This window comes from Aspergillus stella-maris, assembly GCF_047715825.1.
Source record: "Aspergillus stella-maris strain CBS 113639 unplaced genomic scaffold BDV14scaffold_17, whole genome shotgun sequence".
Lineage (NCBI taxonomy): Eukaryota > Fungi > Ascomycota > Eurotiomycetes > Eurotiales > Aspergillaceae > Aspergillus > Aspergillus stella-maris.
This window is the reverse complement of record NW_027396811.1, coordinates 215,186-239,635: the sequence shown is the minus strand read 5'-3', so window position 1 is coordinate 239,635 and position 24,450 is coordinate 215,186. Positions and strand designations below refer to the sequence as shown.

At 50.7% G+C, this 24,450-nt stretch overlaps 5 protein-coding genes across 5 annotated transcripts; 2 read left to right on the top strand and 3 right to left on the bottom strand.

The window, feature by feature from the left end:
• Positions 1-174: 174 nt before the first annotated feature.
• Positions 175-1,758, bottom strand: BDV14DRAFT_35176 (uncharacterized protein). The gene is made up of 3 exons (XM_073776611.1): positions 1,128-1,758; positions 902-1,069; positions 175-830 (listed from the first exon to the last, which is right to left on the bottom strand). The coding sequence occupies exons 1-3, from the start codon at positions 1,665-1,667 to the stop codon at positions 414-416; spliced, it is 1,125 nt and encodes a 374-aa protein (XP_073629765.1). The 5' UTR covers positions 1,668-1,758; the 3' UTR covers positions 175-413.
• Positions 1,759-2,551: 793 nt separating this feature from the next.
• BDV14DRAFT_188733 (DEAD/DEAH box helicase) lies at positions 2,552-5,478 on the top strand (the record flags this gene model as incomplete). Its single annotated transcript, XM_073771110.1, has 3 exons — positions 2,552-3,058; positions 3,110-4,446; positions 4,503-5,478. The coding sequence occupies 3 exons, from the start codon at positions 2,552-2,554 to the stop codon at positions 5,476-5,478; spliced, it is 2,820 nt and encodes a 939-aa protein (XP_073629764.1).
• Positions 5,479-5,619: 141 nt separating this feature from the next.
• On the bottom strand, positions 5,620-11,876 carry BDV14DRAFT_170651 (putative SNF2 family helicase/ATPase). Its single transcript, XM_073768242.1, has 2 exons — positions 8,607-11,876; positions 5,620-8,552 (listed from the first exon to the last, which is right to left on the bottom strand). The coding sequence occupies exons 1-2, from the start codon at positions 11,522-11,524 to the stop codon at positions 5,981-5,983; spliced, it is 5,490 nt and encodes a 1,829-aa protein (XP_073629763.1). The 5' UTR covers positions 11,525-11,876; the 3' UTR covers positions 5,620-5,980.
• Positions 11,877-12,131: 255 nt separating this feature from the next.
• Positions 12,132-13,754, top strand: BDV14DRAFT_198608 (glutathione synthase; the record flags this gene model as incomplete). The annotated part of the gene is made up of 2 exons (XM_073773002.1): positions 12,132-12,433; positions 12,506-13,754. 2 exons carry the CDS (start codon positions 12,132-12,134, stop codon positions 13,752-13,754), a joined length of 1,551 nt encoding a protein of 516 aa, XP_073629762.1.
• A 6,352-nt stretch (positions 13,755-20,106) lies between these two features.
• BDV14DRAFT_207853 (calcium-translocating P-type ATPase) lies at positions 20,107-23,861 on the bottom strand (the record flags this gene model as incomplete). The annotated part of the gene is made up of 7 exons (XM_073775254.1): positions 20,107-20,809; positions 20,864-20,977; positions 21,035-21,136; positions 21,193-22,230; positions 22,276-22,706; positions 22,762-23,624; positions 23,725-23,861. The coding sequence occupies 7 exons, from the start codon at positions 23,859-23,861 to the stop codon at positions 20,219-20,221; spliced, it is 3,276 nt and encodes a 1,091-aa protein (XP_073629761.1). The 3' UTR covers positions 20,107-20,218.
• Between the last annotated feature and the right edge of the window lie 589 nt (positions 23,862-24,450).

Below are 24,450 nucleotides of genomic sequence, written 5' to 3'. Positions count from 1 at the left end.
TCAATTTCAGGATTAGTCTTCAGTGAGATCATGGCAGAGAGGTGTGGCTTATTTGTTTTTCCATGCCAGGAAAATCCATGGTTCTGAACGAGAAAGTGTACAGAGAAGCAGTACTGATGAAATACATCGCCAAAGAGACTAATATCCCCATTCCGAAGGCAATTTGCCATGGCAAGGCAGCCGATAAGCCTACCAACTGGCCTGGGCCCTTTCATTACGATAACTTGGGTTGAAGGAAGGAAGCTATCTGATATTCTCAGACAAGGAAGGCGTGACCCTAGAATCGACCTGACTTCCTTCAGAGCTAGGATAGCATTCCTCGAAACTCAATCACAACAGTAATAATCTGCCAGAAAGTATAGTCTTGGGAATAGGTATAGAAGTACCCTCTCAATATGATACCCCCAAAATTATCACCCCCCAAGAGAAAACTGTTCCCAAAGCGCCACCCCATCAGGCAACGGCTCCCCATTCAGAGTTCCCGTATAAGTCCCCGTAAATCTCCGATAGAAGTCAAAGTTGACGGTAACATATATCCGCTCCGCCTGAAGTTCCATCAGCCCCTCAGGAGTAGTAATGCTCATCCTGTAACCAGTGGGGTTCCCTGACGTCCTCAAAGGAGGATACTCAGAGTTCTCTCCATAAGGTCTAATATGGATGCCCCCGCATTGAGACACGATGACGTCGGTGCCCTTGACTACGTACGCTGAGATACTTTCCTCGCCTCCTGGTGTAAGCACGGTGAGCCAGACGACGGAGTATTCTCCTAGGCGGCCGTGGCCCCAGTATGCGGAGGAGGCGGAGTCGGAGAAGCTTCGGCTGCCGTAGTTCTAGTTTAAGATCAGATCGTCAGTACTGTATCATAAGAATGAATTGGAAAGAAAACACATTGTCGCCTTACATGATCATGGTAGCCTCGCCCCTCGAAGTAGAAGTGTTCGGATCCGCGGATCATGAAATCGGCTTCGCCGTAGCCATCTGGGATTGCGTTCGCCCAACCGACACCAGGAACTACTTCCAGGTCTTGTCCTGCCTCGGCTGGACCGCAGGGATAATGAGGTGCTACATCCTGTGCAATAGATTAGAGAGACATATACTACGCCACAACCTAGACAACACCAACTCACCGATTTGATACGTATAGTTCCAACAATTCCCTTCTCAGGAGCATCTACATAGACTGAATATTCCGAAAGATCGGGGGCGCCCTCAAAAGAGCAGCCAGATTCAGTAAAGTTACCACTCGTACCATCTCCGTCCACCGTAAATGTCGCTTCTTTGCCGACGAGAACCCAAGCATCAAGCTTGCCATCCGGCCAAGCTAGGTTGATCTGAATCAGATTATCGCTGGGAGGCGAACCACCAGGAAACAATCCTGTCAGAGGGTCAAAGCCATCAGGGCCCGTTGAGTGGAAAGTGATAGCAATGGAGGGTTGGCCGCCATTGGCGCCTGCACCAGGTTCCTGAACAGCGTCGAAATACCACCAGTCGAATGTGGTCTGGTTGACGGGGATGACCTTAGGACCATCGAAGGCATCAGAACCAGAGGTATACTGGGTGACCGAGTTTTGACCAGGAATGGGGTGCTGAGCATTGACGATGTGTCGCTGAGTGTAGACGAGGCCGGCAAGTGATGCTAGGACTGTGAGAGACACGAACTTCAACATGATCGTCAGAGGATATGGAGACTTGGTGGGCCAGGGAGTTACAGAACTCGGGGTAGATAATGCAGGTATTTCCCCTTATATCCACCAAGCCCCGCAAGTACAGTACTAATACCCAAGTCGAGCATTGCTGTTTAAATCCTCTGCTCTGGCACCCCCGGGGTAAGAGAAAGTCCGTAAACATTAGCCGTACTCCGTATACAGCAAGGAAGACCTTGATGTTCCTGAGCTAGCCAAGCCAAAGCGCCGGGTGGCTTTCCTTAGACATTCTTTGGCGCTATGGTCTCTGCGTTGGCGAGGTTGGAGGAGTGCATTAGAAGAAGCAAACATGGCACTATATGGAGCTAAATCCGAATTAAACCTTCATTTTGGTGTGATCAAACTCCATGAAGGTGACAAGTCAGATGTAACCGATAAGGCATAGGTTATCAATGTTTGGAGAGGTCCAAAAAATGGTCCTGCGGTCCGGGTCCATTGTCAATGTGATGAGGATTCCTGGAAGTGATGAATATATTGATTGCAAAAGAAGCACATTCTTTTGACTTTTATCCAAGATCGTGGTATGTTCACGCCCAAAGTGTCCAGAGATAAAACAGTAGATGCGATGCGAGTGGTTGAATTCATGCTTCAGACAATCACCAGAGAGAGTTGCAGATAGATTGATTGAGGGGAACTAAAACTACATGAGCATAAGGTTGGCGCTATGACTAATGCGGTTAATGTAACGCCTGACAGCGCAGAACCACTTTTGTCTTATCGATAAGCCATTAGCGCACTGGAGCTTTAGCAGAGCCCCCAGACCGGTCGCCACGCGTTTGTAGTTTGACTGAGCGACAGTCCCTTGCTCCTAACTCCTCCATCTAAGCCCACCGGCATCATCGGTCATCATGGGTGCTCCACCGGCGAAACGACCGCACGGCCAGGTCGATGTCAGCCTCGATGAAGTCCGCGAAGTCGCCCCAGATCCAGCACCCAAGTACCCGCGTCTCTCTGGCCAGCGTTTCGGACAGCACACTGAGTTTGTGCCTCTAAACCAGTTACCCCAGATTTCTGGACAGCGCTTTGGCCTGAACACGCAGTTTGTACCCCTCAGTCAGCCGTCGCAGATACCTTTGGGCGGAGATGATGATGATGATGAGGCTGCGGGCTTGATGGTAGGAAGCCAAGTCGTTGACGACACTTCAGAGACGACACAAATGCACTATGGGGACGTGAACACCAAGATCGTAGGTGTCCGATATTACAGAGGTACAGCTACTATCGGGGAACATGTTATCCTAAAACGAGAGCCCCGAAACCAGTATGATCGCAATGCGATCCGTGTTGACAATGTCATGGGGGCTCAGGTTGGCCACATTCCTCGGAACATGGCTGCCAAGCTCGCAAGCTATCTGGTAAGCCGGCCTCTTCATTACGTTATTTCAGAGGTATCTAACCTGATGTAGGACAACAGACTCCTGAGTGTTGAGGGTATTCTGACGGGCGTCATCGGTGCGTACGACTGCCCAATTGTTCTAAAGCTGTACGGCCCGAGTGGAATTGAGCAGCGGGAAGCGCTGAAACGCAAGATGACAGACGACAAGCTGCCACTTAGTCACCTCAAACAAGCCGAGCGTGATGAGAAGAAGGCACAGAAGGAACGGGAAAAAGCTGCCAAAGAAGCTGCTAAGAAAGCACGAACTGGAAAGCTGCTGGAGGCTGCAAACACTCTTGGCTACTCCAACCTTTCTCAAGGAGAGGGAATGCTCTCGGAACAAAGCATGGAGGAACTTATCAACCAAAGTAGCACTTTTAACCCTCGCGAGATTGGACAGGTCGCCGAAAGCTTCGGCTTGAAGGAATCCGACCTTGAAAACATGCCTATGGTTGATAGCCCTCCGTCCCTCTCCACTACTCTCCTTCCATACCAGCGTCAAGGACTAGCCTGGATGATTGAAAAGGAGAACCCACAGCTACCTGGAGCTGGCTCCAACGACGTGGTACAGCTTTGGAAGAGACAGGCTAATAAGTTCACCAACATCGCAACTAATTTCTCTACAGCTACCCCGCCACCTCTTGCTAGCGGTGGGATTCTAGCAGATGATATGGGTCTCGGCAAGACAATTCAGATCATCTCTCTGATCCTCTCGAACTCGAAGCCTAAAACACCCCAGTCTTCCAAGACTACGCTGATTGTGTCTCCGGTCGGTGTGATGAGCAACTGGAGAAATCAGATCCAAGACCACACCAAAGAAGAGCACACCCCGCGCGTACTGATCTATCATGGCACTGGGAAGAAAGAGGCTGCCAATCTAGACCAGTACGATGTCGTGGTGACAAGTTACGGCGCCCTCGCCATGGAATACAAGCCAGAGAGCAAAGCCCCTCCGAAGAAGGGTCTCTTCTCACTTCAGTGCCGTCGGGTCGTTCTTGACGAGGGCCACACTATCCGCAACCCGCGCTCAAAGGGTGCTATGGCTGCTTGTTCTCTCCGGGCCGACTCTCGCTGGACTTTGACGGGAACACCAATCATCAATACCCTTAAGGACCTCTACTCTCAGATTCGCTTCCTGGGACTCACCGGAGGACTGGAAGATCTCGCCGTGTTTAACAGCGTTCTAATTCGGCCTCTCATGTCTGATGATCCGGACTCGCGCTTGCTCCTTCACGCACTTATGAGCACCATTTGCCTGCGCCGTCGAAAAGATATGAGCTTCGTGAACCTGCGCCTCCCACCCATGGCTTACCGCACCCTCCGAATCAAGTTCCATCCTCACGAGCAGGAGAAGTACGAAATGTTCCAGTACGTATCCTCAAACCACCCTACTCATCAACATTACTAATAACCAAACCCACTAGATCCGAAGCAAAAGGCATGCTCATGGAATTCAAATCCAAAGACAAACCCAACACAACCTACTCCCACCTCCTCGAAGTCATCCTTCGCCTCCGCCAAGTCTGCAACCACTGGGCCCTCGCCAAAAACCGCATCGACAAGCTCGCGGACCTCCTAGACCAACACAAAGTCGTCCCCCTAACCCCCGAAAACATCAAAGCCCTCCAAGACATGCTCCAGATCCGCATCGAAAGCCAAGAAACATGCCCGATCTGCCTGGACATCCTCCAAGACCAACCCGTCATCACAGCCTGCGGCCACGCCTTCGACCGCGACTGCATAGAACAGGTCATAGACCGCCAGCATAAATGTCCCATGTGCCGCGCCGAAATCGACGACAACACCACGCTCGTTGCACCAGCCGCTGAACTGGGCGAGAGCACCGACGAGATTAAAGCGGACCCGGACAACCCGAGCTCCAAAATTGAGGGACTCATCAAGATCCTTACAGCTCAGGGTCAGGCAGAGGGTACAAAGACCGTCGTGTTCAGCCAGTGGACGTCCTTCCTTAACCTCGTCGAACCGCACCTCCGCAACGCAGGGATAAACTTCGCTCGCATCGACGGCAAAATGTCTTCTCTAGCCCGTGACGCCGCAACAAACACGTTCTCCACAGACCCCAATTGCACCGTCCTCCTCGCTAGTCTTAGCGTCTGTAGCGTAGGCCTGAACCTCGTCGCTGCAAACCAGGCCGTGTTAGCAGATAGCTGGTGGGCGCCCGCGATCGAAGACCAAGCCGTTGACCGCGTTTACCGGCTCGGCCAGACACGCGAGACAACGGTCTGGAGACTCGTTATGGAGGATAGTATTGAGGATCGGGTGCTTGTTATCCAGGAGAAGAAGAGGAAGTTGATGGGGGCGGCGTTTAGGGAGAAGGGTGCGAAGAGGGGGGAGGATCGGGCGACGCGGGTTGCGGACTTGGAGAGGCTTTTGACTTGATCCATTTGCTTCTTCATCAGTTTCCTATCTTCTTATCTTCGGGTGCCGGTCGGAAGTGTCTTACTGTTATTACTTTCGGGTTAGGATAGATACCAATAAAAATTAGCCTTGAAGTCACTGTTATTGAGACTCGCTAAGGAAATGCAGGTAATTTAGACTAGAGACAGCAAGGCATTGTGCGGCAGCGCATAAATCCAGCCAGTCATGGCATATGGGGTATCTCGTCCTATGAAGAGGAAAACGCCAGCTCAAATGAGCAAATGATAGAGGTCACATCGAATCCCCGCGAAGAAAGAAAGGAAAACAAATACAGTAAACGAGAAAAAGTGATCCAGTAACCTGGTACCTCGATGAGGGTAATTTCACACAAGATATTTGCAGAATAACATATTAAGACGAATAAGATATGTCCAGTTGTGAGAATGAGAAAAGGAAAGGAAGTTGAGAGCCCCTCAGAGAAGAACAAATCCATCTATTGCCAGTTAGTAAGTTCATTGCGGTATCACTGCTGCCGGCAGCCGTTACCTGCTTGAACTTCTTCCGGCTCTGGAGCGGATGATTGTTCTCCATCTGAGATAGGTTGCTGCGGCTCAGCTGCAGCGGAAGGCTCTTGGACAACTTCGGGAAGTTTAGAGGCGGAGTCTTGAGGCTGAATTGGGGCTGATTGGCCCCTTGGTGAAGTTTGTTGATGATTGGTCACCACCTTGGGTCTAAAAGTATTGACGATAGGGGAGTTTGGCTTCAGAGGTTCTGAGTCAACCCTGTTGTTGGACGATGATCGCGGACCGTGGCCTGTATCGAATGTTCCCATCGGAGGACTCGCAGGACCTCGGGACACGATCCCCGGTATTGCTGGATACTGCCCAGCTGGAGCTGCTTGGGCTTGTCGGGAAATAACGTTGGTGGGATTATTCGGTTGAGCTTGACCAGCCAATCCCTCGCTCTGGAGTTTTTGCGGGGGTGCTTGTGTCTTTTTTGGTTTCTGAGCAAGGTTATTAACGTCAAAAAGCGGAGTTTGCCGATGGGCTGTGTGTGCAGACAAAGAGGCGATAGTCTCTGGAGCTAGAGCAGGCGGGCCGCTATTATGTGCAATTTTTGAAAATGAGGGCTGTGGATGCTGATGAACTGGGTAAACGCCGTTGCCATTCATGGGCCGCGAAGGGTGATAAACTCCATGAGCCACTGAAATTGGGAAAGGCTCAGCCGAGAGGGCCTGATGTTGCTGCTGCATCAGTTGCATCTGTTTCTCAGACAGTCTCTTCTGATACGCCACGGGATCTGTGCGCCGCAAATTTTCGTCATCAAATTCTTGCTGCACGCTCCTCTTTTCTTCTTCAGTGAGGTTGTCATTGACGTCTGCCATGAATGTTTGCGTGAGCATGATATCTCGGATCAAGCGGTCTTCCTCTCTCTTTCCTTCGTCCTCGCGGAGGATCTTGTCCAATACCTGCTTGTCTTTGCCAATGTACTCTGAGATATCTTTCTGGGCGACAGGCTTCGCAGGGAACAAATAGTCACCGGGCTTTTTGCGCGCAGACCGGATGGGATTCTTCTTGTCGACAACCCGGACAGAAAGCTGAGTCTTAAAGGTAGCCTTGTGATGTATGATTTCCTCGAATGTTCCGCCGGCAAGAAAGCGATAAACGAACACCGGCTTTCGCTGGCCTAGACGATATGCACGCCCAACAGCCTGCTCTTCCCAAATCGGGCTGAATGAGAAATCGAAAATAATGACTCGATTCGCGCCCGGGATGTTCAGACCGAGTCCGCCTGCGCGTGTGGAAATGAGATATACTTGTTTCCCGTCACCCGAGTTGAACTGCTTTGTGGACGATTGTCTACTTGCGATAGGCGTTGATCCGTCCAGGCGCAAATATCTGCGATTAGACACCTTGAGTAGATACTCCAGATAATCCAGTGTCGGCAAGCTCTGGGAGAAGACCAGAACTTTATCACCAATTGCGATTGACTCATCTATGATCTTCCGCGCAATTTGCGCCCGCGCCGATAGCTCCACAGCTCTGAGGTCAGGCACTTGCCGAAAAATATGTTCTTGGTCAGCCACGAGAGTTTCCAGGTCCGGAATCTGAGCCTTATCGATGGGCTCATCACCAGGAATGACCTGGTTGCCACCGCTCATCTTCTTGGCAATTTTGGCCTCATCTTCTGCCCGGTTGATCATTTTCTCCCAGAAGCATGCTGGGTGGTTACAGCATAAGCCTAGAATGCCTAGCCATGACCATAATTGAGCTTCTCCGATGTCCCCCTTCTGTCCCCGCAACACAAACGCTGCATAAGAATCATATGCACTCTTTTGCAGCTTCGTCAATGGCACTGTCAGAAGAAATTCCACTTTGGGCGGTAGATCTCCCTCAAGAACTGTGATATCGGCACGGTTGATCTTGGGCTCCAGGATTTGCTTGAGGACTTGTAGCTTCATGAGCGATTTCCGTCTTTCATAGTATGAACTCTCGGCGTATAGGCCCTCTTCGATAGGCTCTATATAATGTGCCTTGAACTCAACATGATTGCCAAGGAAGCCTTCTGCGATCCAGTTGACCATAGTGTAATAATCCTTTAGGTTATTCGCTAGAGGCGATCCTGTCAGAGCTATGCGGCTTTTCGATTTGAATTTCATTGCGGCTAGCGATGCCCCGGAACTTGGGTTTTTCATTTTGTGAGCCTCGTCGGCAATGATGATGCTTGGCCCTTCTAGGAGCCAACGCTTGACTCTCTCATGTTCTGCGTCCGACAGAGGTTTGGCCCGTTTCTCAGTCCCTTTATTGATGATCCATGACTGAAAGATGTTGTAGCTGATCAAAAGAACTCCGCCTTCCTGATACCATGCGGAGACCTCTTCCAGGCGTGCAAGTAGGTGGTCGGTCGCTACAACCCGTCTCAACATAGGCGCAAGTTCCGGGGACCACATACTGAACTCATCACTCCAGTTATCGATCAATGACGACGGGCATAGTATCAGGATTTGGGGTCGGCGAAAAGGTTCAGGAATTTGTTGTCTCACTTTGGGATCAGAGGAAGAGGCGCCCTCGAAGATTGTCGTCAGCAGTGATATGCTTCAGGATATCAGTCACATGAACAGGTCCAGTTATCTAGAAGCGAGAACTTACACCTGCATTGTTTTCCCAAGTCCCATTGTGTGGGCCAAGAGACATCCTTCTCCATTCTTATCCTCGATCAACTCTCGCCACATGAACTGGATACCGTCCAGCTGATGAGGCTTGACGCGTCGGCCGATGTGAGAATTTAAGTAGATGACAGGGTCCTTGAAGCTGACAGCCTGATGGCTAAAATTGTCGTTGCTCACTCCCATGATTTCTAGCCGCTTCTCAAGTTTCTTCTTTTGTTTCGCTTGCCTTGCCATTCGAGTTTGCGCATTCTCCTGATTGATCTTCGCTTGTTGACTTTCCTTGACTTCTCTCTTCCGCTTCCTATGCGGCGTGTCCGCAAGGTCCTGCTCGTGCTCTGGACCAGAAACTCCCCCCTCTCGTTTCCAATCCTGGCATGTCTCGAGACGTTTAATAAGTTCCTCATAGTACGTATCAAAGCCGCGGCCCTCTTTGTAATCAAGATCTTCAAGAGCTGTCTTCACATCGTGCTTCTTGATACCCGCATGAGCAAGGCGGACACAATTCACCCATGAGACATACGCTGCAGCAGTTCTCATGATTATGTTTGTTTCGAAAACTCCCATGTCAGGTATTTCCCTCGATTTCTTGGACAGAGAATGAAGTGCCCTCTTTACCAGGCGTCTGATTTGGGAGAACTGATACTGCGGTATTCTGTCTGCCAAATCGCTGCGCTCTTTGTCGGAGAGGGCCCCGATGATCTTCGCCAATAATCTGCGACGATCCTGACGCTCTTCCAGCAGCTCCCATTCCACCAACAATATTCCATCCATATCGTCAATGTCTGGTATTGAAGGATGCAAAGGATATTCCCGTTTGACCTGGACACTTCCCTCCGCCGAGCCAATGCTAGGTGGAGGGGACATTGAGGTTCCTAGCCTTGGTGAAATACTGTCCAGGTGTTTAAACTTTGTGGCTCCCACGGGGTTCAGAGGCGGTGTCTCGATCTCGAGGTCCTCAGGTTCAGGCGATTCCAAAGTTAGGTCGATGATATTGGGCTTTTCCGGGATAAGAACAGGGCTAGAGGGAGACAAAGAAGGGCTGCTCGACACAAAAACCCGGGGTGCTCTGCCCCTAGTTCTGCGCCTTGTACCAGAAACACTGATAACATCGTCATCACCATCAGAGGATGGACTAACCGGGAAGTCTATATCCTGATGCAGCCGGGGTACTTCGCTGTCGTCAATGAATTCGTCTAGTGAGTCATCTTCCATGACATCGGACTCAGAGTTGAGTGATTCCTCATCATCGACCTGTGCTTTAGGTCGGTGCTGAGGTTGCAGAGGACGCGCAACTTTCGCTGGGCATGATTGCTGTTCTAGAACGGATATACGCCACTTCTGCTTCTGAATTTCAAAGACGGTCTGTTCCAGACACTGGCATTGCGTGCGGAGTTCCTCTTGTGTTGCGTACTCAACTTTGCGCAACTCATCCTGTAACTTCTGTAGACGGGAATGCAGCAACGAGATCTCCCTTGTCATGGCCTTGATTTCCTGGTTGGTGCTGTTCTGTCTCCTGGCGGCTAGCCAAATTCTTCGAGCCTTGTACTCTTCCTTTGGCAGCCGAGTTCCAAGCCATAGATCCTGGTACTCAGAGATGCAATCACTGATGATAGCATTGATTACAGCGATTGGGAGCTTTCTTTGCTGAAGAGGAGGTACAGGCTCGCTGCGTTCATTCTCCATCTCTCGCCAAGTTTCTTCGTCGAATTCCCCCTCGGACCCGGAATCCCCGTAGAGCGGAAATGCGTCGGCAGAGTCTTCTCCGACTGGGTATTTCTCAAGTAAATATGCAAAGGGATCTGACGGCTTGAGCGATTCACCTGTAGTCGAAGCCTCGTTCTTCATTTTCAACTGACGTCTTAGTTGAGGCCAATTCTTAATGTCCTCTTTGCTGTATCTAACGACACCCTGTTTATTTGTATACAGCGAAAAGAAACGGCTGTTCTTTGATTCCTCGCCAGAGATCTTGTAGGGAACCACAGCCCGCTGGTAATTCTTCTGGTCTGACGATAACTCAATTGGTGACTGTTGGAAGAAATACTTGAGACTGTTGTTGACGAAGGTACGCTGGGCAGTTGGTATGTTTGAGGGCATTAGTGTGAACTCTTGATCACCTTCTTCAGGAGCGGAGGGGTAGAAAACATTCTCTGCTGTAAGAGCAGAAGGCCCCATATACCAGTGCTCTGCCGCAACCTCACCGTGTTCTTGAGGCGTTGAGATCTCGCCCTGAGCTTCCACCGGAGAAGTCAGATTGAGCCTTCGTCTCTTTCTGCCATTATCGCCAACGACAATCTGCTTGTGAGAACGATCTCCCTGGATAGACTGCTCGTCTACTGGCTTTTGAGGTGAAGTCCGGGCTCTAACATCTGAACGGTCTCGAGCAGTGGTGCCGGGACTTTCGACGCCGTTACCGGGGCTTGAATTGCATTGTGTTGCAGCCAAAGTGAGAGGTCGATTTGGTGTCGACGGTTTGAGGCTGGCTGAGATGACTGCGCTTGAATGCTGAGTGGGTGATTGCTTGGTACTCGTAGGTTTCGGAGGAACCGAGGGTGGAGGTGGAGATAGAAGTCGAAGCGGTGTTGGCGAGGACAGTACGGGAGTCTGGGAAGCTTGGAACTTCTGCGAGCGCTGCTGCAAGAAGCGAATGGCCAGCATCATTGAGCTTCGATGTCCTAGAGCTTTGAGGCCCAGATCATCGCGCAGTGCTTCCTTGTCTACATCCTGTAGAAGCACCTCCCCGGTTATAAAATTGTCGCGCAGCGAGGTCTCAAAGGAAGAAGGATCTGGTCGAGGTATTTTCGACTTCGAGTTTGACCACGGAGTTTCTGGGTTTCGACATAGGAACTTCACCACCTCATCGACCGTCCAGTCGAGAGGGTCTTCATTAGTGAGTGGCATGGCGAAGATACCGTGGAGATTCGTGAAACTTCCAGCAACTCAGATGCGAAATAATGAAGTCGCAAGAGGTAGCATTGTATAAGAGATCGTGGAGCAGATAAAATTAAGTTTCGTGGAGAGGCAGATGCCTCATGAAGCTGAGATAGAGGAAGGTGAGGGGAAGTGAGCAGAGGAAGCAACGAAGGAGGGCTTTAAAAAGATGAAGAATTCGCACTTGAAGTCGCTGAAAAGGCCTAGAAACTGGATTGAGGAAGACGAGAAAGAAAAATGAGAGAAAGACAGACTCTGTATGCGAACTCACATAGCAGCGTCTCCTCTCCTCGTGTAGCAGCTAGATAGACGCGTTCTCTATCGCGCGACCGCATGATCCTCGTGGAGTATTTCTGCCGACATTCAGGGCGGTAGGTCGCATTTCTTGCAGGCGGTAGTGATAAGAACGGCGATAAGGTGATAACGCCATCGCTTACTAATTGCAATGGCCCCTCCAAGATGAGGGGAATGATCCTCCGGATTGGAGCATTCAGTCTAGATCTTTTTGCATTGCAGACCTCATTTTCCTCAGAAGCGTTCTTTGCTACATTTTCATTTCAATTGACATACTATCGCCATGACAGATTCGGTGTACCACGATTATCCCCCAACCTTGAACCCCGCACAGAAGGAGTTTCTGGTAAGGACAGTCAGGGACTGGACGGCACAGAATGGCCTTCAGGTCCGGCCTGCTCCGGCATTCGTTTCACGAGACTCTGACCCCAATGGCGTACTTGCGACAAATGCGCCTGTGACGCTGTTCCCAAGTCCTTTCCCGCGGACATGTTTCGAAGAGGCCAAGGCTTTACAAACCTTATACAACAAACTCTATGCCGCGATAACATGCAACGAAGAATGGATTGGTAAAATTATGGAAGAGTAAGTGCTGAACTCGATGCGATCCCTAGAAAGCCCATCATAGGATATGGACTAAATATGGACTCATTATAGTCTCATCGACGTGGACGATTTCATCTCGAACCTTTGGAAGGTGCACCTTGCCGTCCAGAAAGAAGGCTACGCTCAAACCCTCTCACTCGGTCTATACCGGTCCGACTACATGGCGCATGCCCCGTCAGACGCTACAGACTTTGAGTTGAAACAGGTCGAATTCAACACAATCTCTTCGTCGTTCGGTGGACTGTCGTCATGCGTCGCATCCTTGCATACCGAACTTCTCGATTCACCCCCGGGGAACCCCATCGCATACCCATCACATCCTTTGCTGAAGTCAGACGAAGTTCCCGAAAACACGGCAGTTGAGACATTATCCGCAGGCCTGGCAACAGCGCACGCCGCATACAGAGCATCCAAGTCGCAGCCGCAGCTCCCGACATGCATCCTGTTCGTTGTCCAGGAAGGCGAACGCAACATCTTCGACCAGTTAGCTCTATCAAGGCAAATCACCAAGGTCCACAAGATCCCGGTCTTCCGCATCCTCAGCTCCGAGATCCTAGACCACACCTCAATACCCAGTTCCAATCCCTCCCGCCCCCTCATCTACGCCCCACCCCACGCCCCATCCTCCCAATTCGAAGTCTCAACAGTCTACCTCCGCGCCTTCTACGCACCAACTGACTACAAATCCCCCCGCGACTGGGAAGCCCGCACCCACCTCGAGCGCTCAGCAGCAATCAAATGCCCCACAGTCCTAAACCAACTCTCCGGTTCCAAAATCATCCAGCAAGTCCTCGCAACCCCAACAGGCCCCGACCACCTAAAGTCATTCCTCCCCGACACCGAAGAATCCCTACTCACCCGCCTCCGCTCAACCTTCGCACCGCAATACGACCTCTCCTTATCCGGCAAAGGCCGCGACCTAGCCCTCAACCCGTCCACAGCCCTCAACCACGTCCTCAAACCCCAGCGCGAAGGCGGCGGCAACAACATCTACAAATCCGCCATTCCGGACTTTCTCAACTCCATCCCTGAGAACGAATGGAAGCGCTGGATCCTCATGGAACTCATCCACCCGCCTGCGGCGGCTAAGAACGTTGCGCTCCGCAGCGACGGCGAGGTCCTTGCCAGTGGCGTTATTAGTGAGTTAGGTATTTATGGGACGATCTTGTGGGATCAGAAGAGTGGGAATGTGCAGCATAATGAGCAGGGTGGGTGGTTGATGCGGACTAAGGCGGAGGGGGTGAATGAGGGTGGGGTGGCGACCGGATTTTCGAGCTTGGATAGTGTTGTTCTGTTCTAGAGGTTTTTGAGTAGAGCAGAGTAGAGCAGAGTATTTTTTAGTCCATTTTATAGACAATTACATCGCATTCTTATCGCACTTTTCTCTTCAGAAGATACTTCTTTCATGCTACTAGTAGCATAATAAGCATTGTACGACAGAAGTCGTCCGAATAAAGTTGCCAAGATGTTTGTGCAGGGTGCATAAGTTAGGGCTTCCGTGCAGTGCGCTTCGCAAAAGTACCCCGGTCGGATTACAGCGAAAGTCGAATTAATGATCCAACAAAAGACATCGATTTCATATCCAGGCTCATCTAAAAGCCCATTTCTTCTGATTGCTTCGCATCGCATCGCAATCTATCGTACATTTCTTGGGTTGTACATTTCGTGAGAAATTGTCGTGCTGGACACCGTCACTTGGGCTAGACATTGAAAAATGGAAATGAAACGACACCAAACGCCAACGATATTTCCTGAGAAGTAGAGAAAGAACGATGAGAGAAACCAAATCAATATGTCACACATTAGTCAAAGAATGATGTTTTGTGACTAGAAACATTTAGTCCTCGATCCATGAATGAATGCCTGGGCACATTGCTGTAAACTTACCTATGCATGTTGCTGCCTTGAGCGTCTTCAGCTGGACCGTTCCTTCGTAGGCATCGATCTATTGATGCTGCTTGAATTCTCAATCCAAGAGGCGATTTGCGAGGAGGTAGCCACAGAAACCAGTACTTCAGAGAGAAGGAAAGAATGAGAAAGAGAAATAGTGCACAGATGAAATCAATGCAGGTAAAAGTAAGACACAATGCCGCTTCAAGAGACAGGTATGTTTATCCAGTAGCATATTGTACAATATCAGGAAAGCTGGAAAGCGGATCGGCATTGCCGACTCCCAGATAACACTAATCCTTCGAGATCCATCATGCATGTATTTTCTGGAGAGATAAACGCGACCGGTCCATAGCCGGCCAAATTCGCTGTCTGACAGGTCTATCTCCATCGGGCATCGTGTGCAAGTGCCGGCGCTTCTTGGAACTTTGATCTCACTCATGCCTTCAACAAAGGAACTCTTTCCAGTGCTCTGGTCACCACCAACGCAGATCTTTGGCAGCACGCCAAAGACATCTGAGCCATTAGGCATGGACAAGATCAAGAGGATGAACTTTGTATCACAATCACAGATAAGACTCAGGTTGAGGGAGTCAGCGATGATAGGAAAAAGATAGAATACTGGTACAAAATAAGTTGCAAGACCAGCTTGTCGTATTGTGGAGAAGATGAGGATGCAATGGGAATGAGGATGAGAGGTTCCGATCAGAGTATAGTCAAGTGTATCACGCGGTCAAGGCAGGGTCGTAGGGCATCTCACACAGTTGACGCCGGTCTCCGTAAAAGTCCGCCAATGCGTCGTCGAAGATATTCCTGTGCTGCTCCTCGGGGATTATGTTCAGCTGAACAGGATAGGTGATCGGAAAGATTCCAGCAGTCGGAGTCTGAGGTTTGTTGCGCGCATCGTAGGAGGGAGTGACGTGGTCAAGATACTCTTCCGGTTGAGGTGGGAAGTTGCGAAAGCAAGGGAGATTACAAAAAGCATAAAGTGAGAGTACAGAGCTCGAAGTATAGAGGTTTCCCCTATAGTCGAGCCTATCTTGGTTGTATATGAGGGGCTGATCCTCGCTCTCAACTCTAAACTGGGGAGTTGGGTATGTGTAGCCGTGGTACAAGTCGATATCCTGCATGCTTACTGTGTCGGGGAGCTGATCATCGGGTATGGAGCCTCGTAGGTTGGGTAGGGCGCCGTTGGGTTGGCTCTGCCGTTCGTCGAACTTCATGAACTCATGAGTGTGGTCGATGATTTGAACTTCCCGCTCAGGAGTCGCTGGGACAGCGGCTGGAACAGGCGTTGTGGTTGCCGTAGGTGGAGCAGACAGCATCTCAGGGGTCTTCCTGACAATATCGGATTCCACAGTCATTGGTAGCATTAGATGCTCGTCGGGTTTGACGATGCAAGCAGGTTTCTTTCGTTCGCACCAACCCTTCGGCAGAGGCACACGCCCACATGCCTCGCCAGCTTTAGGGTCAATGAGACCTGGGGTGATTCCGCGGGTTGAATTTGAGTTGATGTCAAGCCCGGCCTCATCCATCTTCTTCAGGAGCGCAATCTCAAGCTCCGTGCTTCGTTTGTTCCCTGATCGCCAAGCTTTAAGATTAAAAGACTGGCGGAATCGCACACCTCGTTGTTGCAAGGCATTGTTCTTGATCCGGAAATCAGGGTGCATCCGCGCAGTTATATCGTCTAGAAAAATGCGCGCATCCATGCGCTGCCATGCCTCAACGCGAAATTCTTCGACGGTGGAGGATATGTTATCCGGCAAGATAGGGAGACGACGGAGATATTTGCCGTGAATTGGGTATGGCATGAGGCGCGGTTCTTTGTGCCGGTCTTCTTGACTATTTGGATTGAGCTGATAAAGTATATCTGGCAGATTGCTCCACGACCAGTCTGCTTGTTCGGAGTGGTATGAAGTGCGGTTGCGGGGGTCGTTCGCATTAGGGCTGTCTTGCCGAGGGGGTTGCCGCTCTGCATGGGGTTAGTCAAGGCAATTAAACAGAAGAGGTCGGGAAACTTATTCTGGCGAGACCATGAGGACTGCTGTGTGGACTGGGAACGAAACTTGGTCGCTCTGTAGCTTCTCATCGTGAAGGCTCAACTGAGCAGCCTGCGTCAGCCATGGCGTTCAAGCAACGAAGACAGCACAAGAGCGCAGACCACAAGCATACCTTCAACTTCAACTGAAGCAATCGTGGGGAAGGTGTATCCAGAAATAGATGTTGCTCTGATGAGTTTGAGGACAGGTGAAGCCAAAAGAACGTGGGAGAAGCGACAAAGTGAGACGGTGATGAGGAGCTCAAGGAGGAAGAGATGAGAGGGGTCAGGAGAACAGAATACATCTTCCTCATTGATCTATGGACAATGTCTATTGTTCCCCGATTGTGGGCGAGGGACAATTGGGGAGGTTGGAAGATGAGTTCAGACTGAGAGCAGGTCAAGGGGTGGGAAGAGAGAAGCTGGCAAGCGAGAATATTCACTCACTTCCCCTCCAGTCGCCTGCGTCAGGTCGACTCGTCCGTCACGGCCGAACTTCGGAGGCGAGTATGCCTTTTGTATGGAGTGTCAGATCTCTGTTGACGATCATGATGGGATAGAAATGAGATCTGGCTCCAGAATGAGCCCCATCATGCCTATTCCAGTGCCTAGCGTAGCATCACGAACTGCCGTTCTTCCAGGATCAGGTACCCCGCCATCACGCAAAAACCCCGGCCGAGAATCGCTGCAGATCATTATGTCCAGCCTCATGGCCAGGGAGGTGAGAGATTTCTGGGGGCGCAGTGAGGCAAAGCCAGAGCTTATCGGCCAATTGGGACTCTTGCTATTCACCAGTTCGTGAGAGAAGAGGGGCGGGGAGGCTCCCTGACAGGTGACAATAAGATGATCAGCCCTTGACAATTGGTCTATTGAGCTGACAATGAGCCCACCTTTGTTTCCATTGTTCGGTACTCGCTCCAACTTGCTCAACTCGTTGCAGAGAAGTGACGCTCTAGGAGGAGAGAAGGGCCAACTCCGGGGCTGCGAGGGGGATTTTGCCTCTGATACCTAAGTTGGGAGCAGCAGGGCAGGTAAATCGGCGGCCACTGACCTCCTTCCGTTTAACACATGGGAAGGAGAATCCCAACATGTTCCTGCCGTCAGGGTTCAGTCATAGGAAGAGGCGTTTCACCCCTGTTAGCTACGCAGACCTGGATTGCTTCCCAGTAGGTACTAAATTTCAACAACTCCATTTCTCTCACAAAAGGGAACTCAGGTTGAGGGCAGAACAACCCACTTTGTGTTTTCATTTTTATGCGATAACCGTAGAGAATAGCGAGTTCCCAGCAGTCTCTTCGAGTAATTGAGAATCGGGCTCTGAGCGACATCTGAATGGCCGTAAAATGGGTGATAGTAGCTTAAGAAGTATCCAATAACCCACGTCCCCTATTTCATGAGCCATCGATGGGAACACCCCCCCTTGAGGTAATAACTGATCACGAGTTCACTGTCCCTCTACTATCCTACCGCTGCTTTAAGGCCTGGAACTGTCAGTTGAGACAATAGTGAAGCAAGCAACTTGAGAAAAGCGTACCTTCCACAACCGTGACAAATGGATTGATTAAGCGGCCCGCGCGGGAGCTCCCATCCGAGGTTGCGACGAGACCACCGTCCGAGCTGCCGGCGCCTGAACAGGGGCATTCTGAGGTGTAGAAGGAGCCACTGCCTGGGACTGAGGAGCAACATTAGATATCGTAGACTGTGCCATGGGCCGAATATTGATAGAACCATCCGGAGATGTGAGTGCAGCTATAAAACCAGCAGCTTACGATTGAGTGGGCATATGGTTGTAGCACATCCGTGCCGATATGTTTCCCTGCCGGTCCACTATATAGAAGATCGATCCGGAGCTAAAGTAGAACTTTTCTAGTGTACTGTCACATTGAAAGACTGGTATTCCAGAAGTAATAGACCCTACAGCATCCGTAGGCAGAAATATATGGCGCGGGGGCAGCGGGATGCGGCCTCCTGCCTCATTAAGTGCTGGATTGACCAGGCCAGGCGTAAAACCTCGTGTTGTGTTTGCTCGAGGATCAATTCCCTTAGCCTGTAGTAAGCTGATGATGGGCAGATTATCCGCTATATTAGTTTCCCAACACGTAACAAATAAATGTTGGCGAAAGTATCTGCGACGATCATCAATAATAGCTGCTGGTATATTACGTCGGTATGCAGGATGAACCCGGTCAATGATATCCTGGGCAGTGATGCGGGAATCCGAGCGAAACCAAGCCTCAAGCCGCCATCCTTCTACCCATGAAGAAATACGGTTAGGAAGGCAAGCGAAGTAATTCACACGCTTGCCGAATATCTGGCCGGTCGGTTTCTGAGTAGGTCTGGGTGGCTGGGTCCAATGTGGCAACGGCTGTAGGGCGTAGAGAATGTCGGACAAATTATGGATACTCCATCTCTCTGGTTCGGAGCGGACCATGACCAGAGTGTAATCCTTCTCCTCGGAAGCTTTGTAAACCAGGTTGAAGACATCAGGTGGGCTCAGGAGTTGCTGTATCGTAGGTTCCAATATCTGCGCCTGGCCAAAATTCAGGCCGCTGAAGGGGTTAAAGTCTACAGACTAAAAAGGAAACATGTGAGCAGGTCAATGGCGCTGCTTATGTGCGAGAGGTTGAATACCATCTTTGAGGAGGACTGAGCCGAGAGAAAAGAGACTCTTCCGAGAGGTAAGAGACAAAGCCGTCGGCCGCCTATGCCTGGCCTAGTTTAGCTCTGAGGGGGTGCCTAATCAATAAGGAAGGGAATTGCCCACCAAGAGAGCCAGTAAAAGCAAGAAGAGAGAATGAAGGTCTTCAAAGAGAAAGGCTCATAAATAGACTTCTGTCAAATGGCTTCATGGGAAGAGGTTGGAAAGCCTGAACTGAGTGCCCTTTTTATACCTTCATCGGAGCAGCATGACTGGAAGAATAATATCACAGGACGGTCGAGACCTTCTTCGAAGGATAGCATTCTGAGAGTATGCCTTTCAAAGGTTCAACATGCGTTGAACGAAAACAAAGAGAAAACGGCAGAGAAGTGCTCGAGAGACGTTGAAACAATCGAAGTTCATGGAGAGAAGGCAGTCAATGCACACAGCGGACAGCCTCAGCCTGTGAGACAAGCAAGAGCCAACGGCAGGCACAAACAAAGTCATTGAGACGATAGGTAGACGACCTCATCACCTCCACCCTGGCATGAAGCTAGAAATCCTTCGGCGCAGACGAAGGATGGCCGGGGCTCCTTCAAGACGGGAAAGACGGCAAGGCGTTGAACACTCTTGGGCACTTTGAAGTACGAACAGTTCAAATTGGACTCTGGCGGCTTGAGATGAGACGTTAATCTGACCACGGCCCGCACTAGGCACGCAGGTACCCGCCATTATCATCCTTTCTCCGAGCATCCAGGATGCTTCGATGAACTGCAAGGGCGCAGAGGATGATTGGTGTTCGGTGATATTCCGTACCTAGGTAATCGTCTTCCGGATTCCGAACTCGTGGTGATAGATATGGCTATGACTAGAGTCAGTATTGGTCGGTCAGTCTCGGCTCTCATGATTCATGAACGCCGCGGAAGAACTACGCTAGACAGGGGTACTGGCAAGTCTACGTAAGCCAGGTTCGTGCCTTGTATTTGGAGGCTACGACCTTTCAAACCAGGGTGGCAGACTCTCCCTAACCATGAGTCTTCGATGTCGAAAACGCTGCTGTTAAGCCTATTATGGAACCAAATGTCTCTGCAGTATGAGGCAGTCCTTAGGCTTTGGTTCTATAGTCTACAATATCCATACCTAAGTGGAGGCAGCCTGTGGGACGGACCGCCGCGACCCAAAGCACGGGCGCATCTTCCTACCTTTCCTCCTTCCCAGAATCAGACTGAACCTGAACTTCCACATCCGACCGTTCAGAGCCAGACTTAGACCTAGCCCCAGAGCTCCTCCTAAACAACCCACCCAGCCACCAAAACCCACTCGCCAACCAGCGATAAGCCCAAACAAAAGGCGGCGCAATAAACCACACCACACCCGCAAACCACTCATCCGGGAACCACCGAACAACAACTCCCCAAGGCAGCGCAAACAGCGCAATAATCACCGAAATAGCCCACTGACTCTCATCCAGCCCACCAGGAGTAATATCAAACACGCGGCCACCAACAAAGACAATGACAATCTGAAGACCGATCATTATAGCGTTGATAGCGATGAAGAACCAGTTTCTGTGTATGCCGACGAAAACGTTTAGTTTGTTATCTAGACGGCGGCAGTTGAGTTCGTTGAAGATTTGCATCCAGACGAAGACGTTGAAGATTATGGTGTCCAATTGGAGTGATTCGGATTTGATGGAGGTGTTGTAGTTTAGGATCGTGTCGCCGGCGAAGTAGAGGACTAGAATTACAACGAGTTGGAAGATTGACTGACCGATTATCATTTTCCACATCTTGGTAAAGTTAGGTAGGGTCTGAAGTATTTGTGGTTAAAAGAGTAGACTTACGTTCATGCTAATCAGTGGTGCGGATTTGGGCTGGGGTGGTCTGTCGAGGATGGCATCTGTGGGAGGGTCGGTAGCCAAAGCTAGGGCGGCCATGGTGTCCATGATCAGATTGATCTATGAACAAAAAGTGAGTATACTGAGTCTTCACCCTGAGAGGTCGGTAGGTTTTACCCAAAGAAGCTGCACAGCTTTGAGAACGGGTTCCATATTGTCATTGGCCATGGACGTGACGAACGACAGTATGACCGCAGTTATGTTGACCGTAATTTGAAACTATAGGGGCATCAGCAGTGGTTCTGGCTGCCCGTGAATAAATGCTGGAATTGTACCTGGAGGAACTTCTGTACAGCATCATTGACAGCCCGTCCCCATCTTAGTGCAGTAACAATGGACGTAAAATTATCATCCAAGAGGATGATCTCAGACGCCTCTTTCGCAACCTCAGTGCCCGAGATGCCCATTGAGAAGCCAACATCAGCAGCCTTCAGCGCGGGCGCATCATTAGTACCGTCTCCAGTAACAGCCACTGTCTCCCCTCGAGCCTTGAGCCGCGACACCAAGATTCGTTTATCCTCGGGCGACGAGCGAGCTAGAACCTGCAGCTGGGGGATAATCTTGTCAAATTCCTCTTCAGGTAAGCGGCGAAACTCAGGCCCTTCCATGATAAGCCCATTAGTGAAGATACCGCACTCTGTCGCAATAGACCTGGCTGTGATGACATTGTCACCCGTGACCATTCGTGTCGTGACACCAGCACGCTTTGCGTTCTGTACGGCTTCTGGGACTCCCGGGCGCACTGGATCCTGAATACCCACCACTCCCAGAAGAGTCAGGTCAACCAGATTGTTGAGGTCAGGTATCGCTTCAAAGTCCTTGTACACGATTCCAATTGTGCGCAGAGACTTTCCCGCAAACGCAATAATAGCTTCCTCGGTAGCTCTGCGGTTCAGAGGCTCAACGCCACCGGTGATGATCTTGGCCTGGGCTGAGCAGAATCCAAGGACAATTTCCGAGGCACCCTTGAGGAGCAGTCTGTAGCCAGTTGGGACTTTGATGATGGCAGCCATATACTTCTTCACAGAGTCAAAGGGCTCAATAATGACGACCTGTTCGTTTGCTCGCACTTCTGCCAGCGATTGCATCCCGAAGTGGTCTTTTGCAAGTTGTAGTAGCGCAGTTTCTGTCTTGGAGCCTATGAATGTAGCGATACCTTCCTGTTCTCCTTCGAATGCGGTTGAGTTTATGGCAACTGATTGGGTAATGAGCTGCCTGGTGTCATGAGACAGGGTTGAGGCCCACGGTGAGATATCAGAGGTGAAGCTAGACGCGCCAAAGCAGCCAGCAACAACGGTCATTTTGTTTGTTGTCTAACAATCAGTAGATGTCCTTTTAGTCTCTTTAATCCAACGTACCAAAGTCCCTGTCTTATCCGAGCAGATGCAGGTCGCATTGCCCATGGTTTCGCAAGCCCTCAGTACTCTCACGAGGTTGTTCTCCTTGAGAAGACGCGTCGTGGCAAATGCAAGTGCAAGGGTCACAGCAAGAGGCAACCCTTCAGGAACGGCAACAGCAATAATAGCAATAGCCACTACCAAGAGGTCGACAAACGTAGACGCTTTTTCTTCTGCTGATCTAGTATCTCCAGGGAGGTTGGCGCAAAAGCGGAAGAGAAGGATGAAGAACATGAGCAGAGAAGCACCACCACCAAGCTTTGCAATGGCCACTGCTAAGCCCTCCAGCTTCTTTTGTAAGGGTGTTGACTCTGTATCTGTTCGAACAGACATCATGATCTTGCCAAAGCTGCTATTTATACCGACTGAGGTACAGAGGAAGGTTCCCATTCCTACCGACTAGTTAGTTATCGTTCACGGCTTGTTAAGAGTCTTTTCGCCTCCTACCTTCAATAACCCTCGAACCAGAGACGATAAAAGGGTCAGGTTCTTTGGTGCCCTTCCACTCTATATTGAAGACCTCCGCACCAGCGGTCTTTCTCAACGCATCTGACTCGCCAGTTGCAGACGACTCATCACACTTGACATTATGTCCACTAATATAAATGCCATCCACCGGCACCATGTCACCAGGCTCCAGGTAAAGGACGTCTCCCACTACCACCTCATGGACATTCACGAGCATTGACCTGCCAGACCGAAGAACTTTGACATCCCTATTCTCCTTCCTTGTGTTTAGCTTGACAAACGCCTTTTCCTTCTGCCAGTCATTATGGGACGCGACCACCACGACGATAATGACAGCAGCTAGGATAGCAACGCCCTCTACCCAGTCGACAGGTGTTGGGTCACCGGGATCCTGAGGAACACCGACCGTCTCGTAGATACCGAGCGCCAGCGAAATGCTCCCAGCCACCAGCAACATGACAAGAACGGCTTCTTGGAGGGTGATCCATGCCAGTCTCCAGATGGACTTGGGTTTCTTCGGAGGGAGCTGGTTGCGTCCGAATACACAAGACCTGTCGTTGGATGGGGCCTTTGACGGAGAGGAACCCTGGCCTGTACCGACTTCATCTACACTGAGACCAGTGCCGATGTCAACGTGGAGGCCGCGAGCAAGGCTTTCGAGGCCACCTAGAGCCCTGAGAGTATCAAGGGACTTGGGAAACAAGTTGTTGAGCTGGCCAGGGTTGTATTCGAACGGGTTGCAGAAAACATCGATGGCGGCTTCGATGTCAGGACTCGGTTCGCAAGGCTGTTTTAGGCAAGGGACCTCGACGATACTAGGCGCGGCAGTCGTGCCATCGGTGCTAGACGGGGGATTATCAGAGACAACAGTGCCCGCTTCGCTTGGTGCTCGCTGGCGCGGATGCAGCAGCGTCTTCGGGTCGAGCAGGTTGCTGGCCATACTTTGAAGGCAGCCCTAGCTGACGAATCTTTGCCGTGAGAACCAGCAGCCTTCGAATGTTCAAGTTGTAGAGAAGAAGACACCCTGGCGACGTTGGAAAAATTCTCAACTTTTGAATACATGAAACCGGAGGGTCCATCTTGTCGAACTCAAGAGCCCTGCATGCCAAGGGACGGGGCCCCTGCGGCAGTGCTAGATAGTGGCATCTAATCAGATCCCAGGGCGGACAATGATTGGCGGAGAGGAGGTGAACGACGGCCGCGAAGCTGGGGCAGATCGTTTATGTAAGCGGACACGGAGTCCGATGGTTCTCTCTGTGGTCCACGATGATGGCAAGTATCGGCCTTGGCGGTAACTTGAGGATTCAGGATATGCAGGGCGCTTTCTGCTTAGGGCTGTATGCATCATCTTCGTAATCGGACATGGAGAGCGAAGCCCAAGGCGCCATTTCGTTTGTTGTATGGCCTCTGGACTGCCTCACAAATACGCACAAGTGTTGCCGATTTTGATGCGAGTGCCCCCAGTTCGAGTTCATCAGAATCCGATAATGCATATGTGTCGTGTTCCCTTCGACTAGCTGAGTGAAGTCCAAATTCAATCCATCACTAGACATGTTCAGTCGGTCCTAGAAATGGGACACGGAGTCCAGGTGTGTTATGTCCGAAGATCAGGAAGTGGCCCACTTTGGAAGGATCAGCTCCGCGCCTAATGATAATCTCGGGTTTCCG

What these genes read in the sequence shown, in the direction of transcription:
- BDV14DRAFT_35176 (XM_073776611.1), bottom strand. Translation starts at nt 1,667, where the DNA reads ATGTTGAAGTTCGTGTCTCTCACAGTCCTAGCATCACTTGCCGGCCTC. An exon ending in GAACTATACGTATCAAATCG is followed by an intron (nt 1,070 to 1,127) that starts GTGAGTTGGTGT and finishes TCTATTGCACAG; the next exon opens with GATGTAGCACCTCATTATCC. An exon ending in GGCGAGGCTACCATGATCAT is followed by an intron (nt 831 to 901) that starts GTAAGGCGACAA and finishes ATCTTAAACTAG; the next exon opens with AACTACGGCAGCCGAAGCTT.
- BDV14DRAFT_170651 (XM_073768242.1), bottom strand. Translation starts at nt 11,524, where the DNA reads ATGCCACTCACTAATGAAGACCCTCTCGACTGGACGGTCGATGAGGTG. An exon ending in CTTGGGAAAACAATGCAGGT is followed by an intron (nt 8,553 to 8,606) that starts GTAAGTTCTCGC and finishes GATATCCTGAAG; the next exon opens with CATATCACTGCTGACGACAA.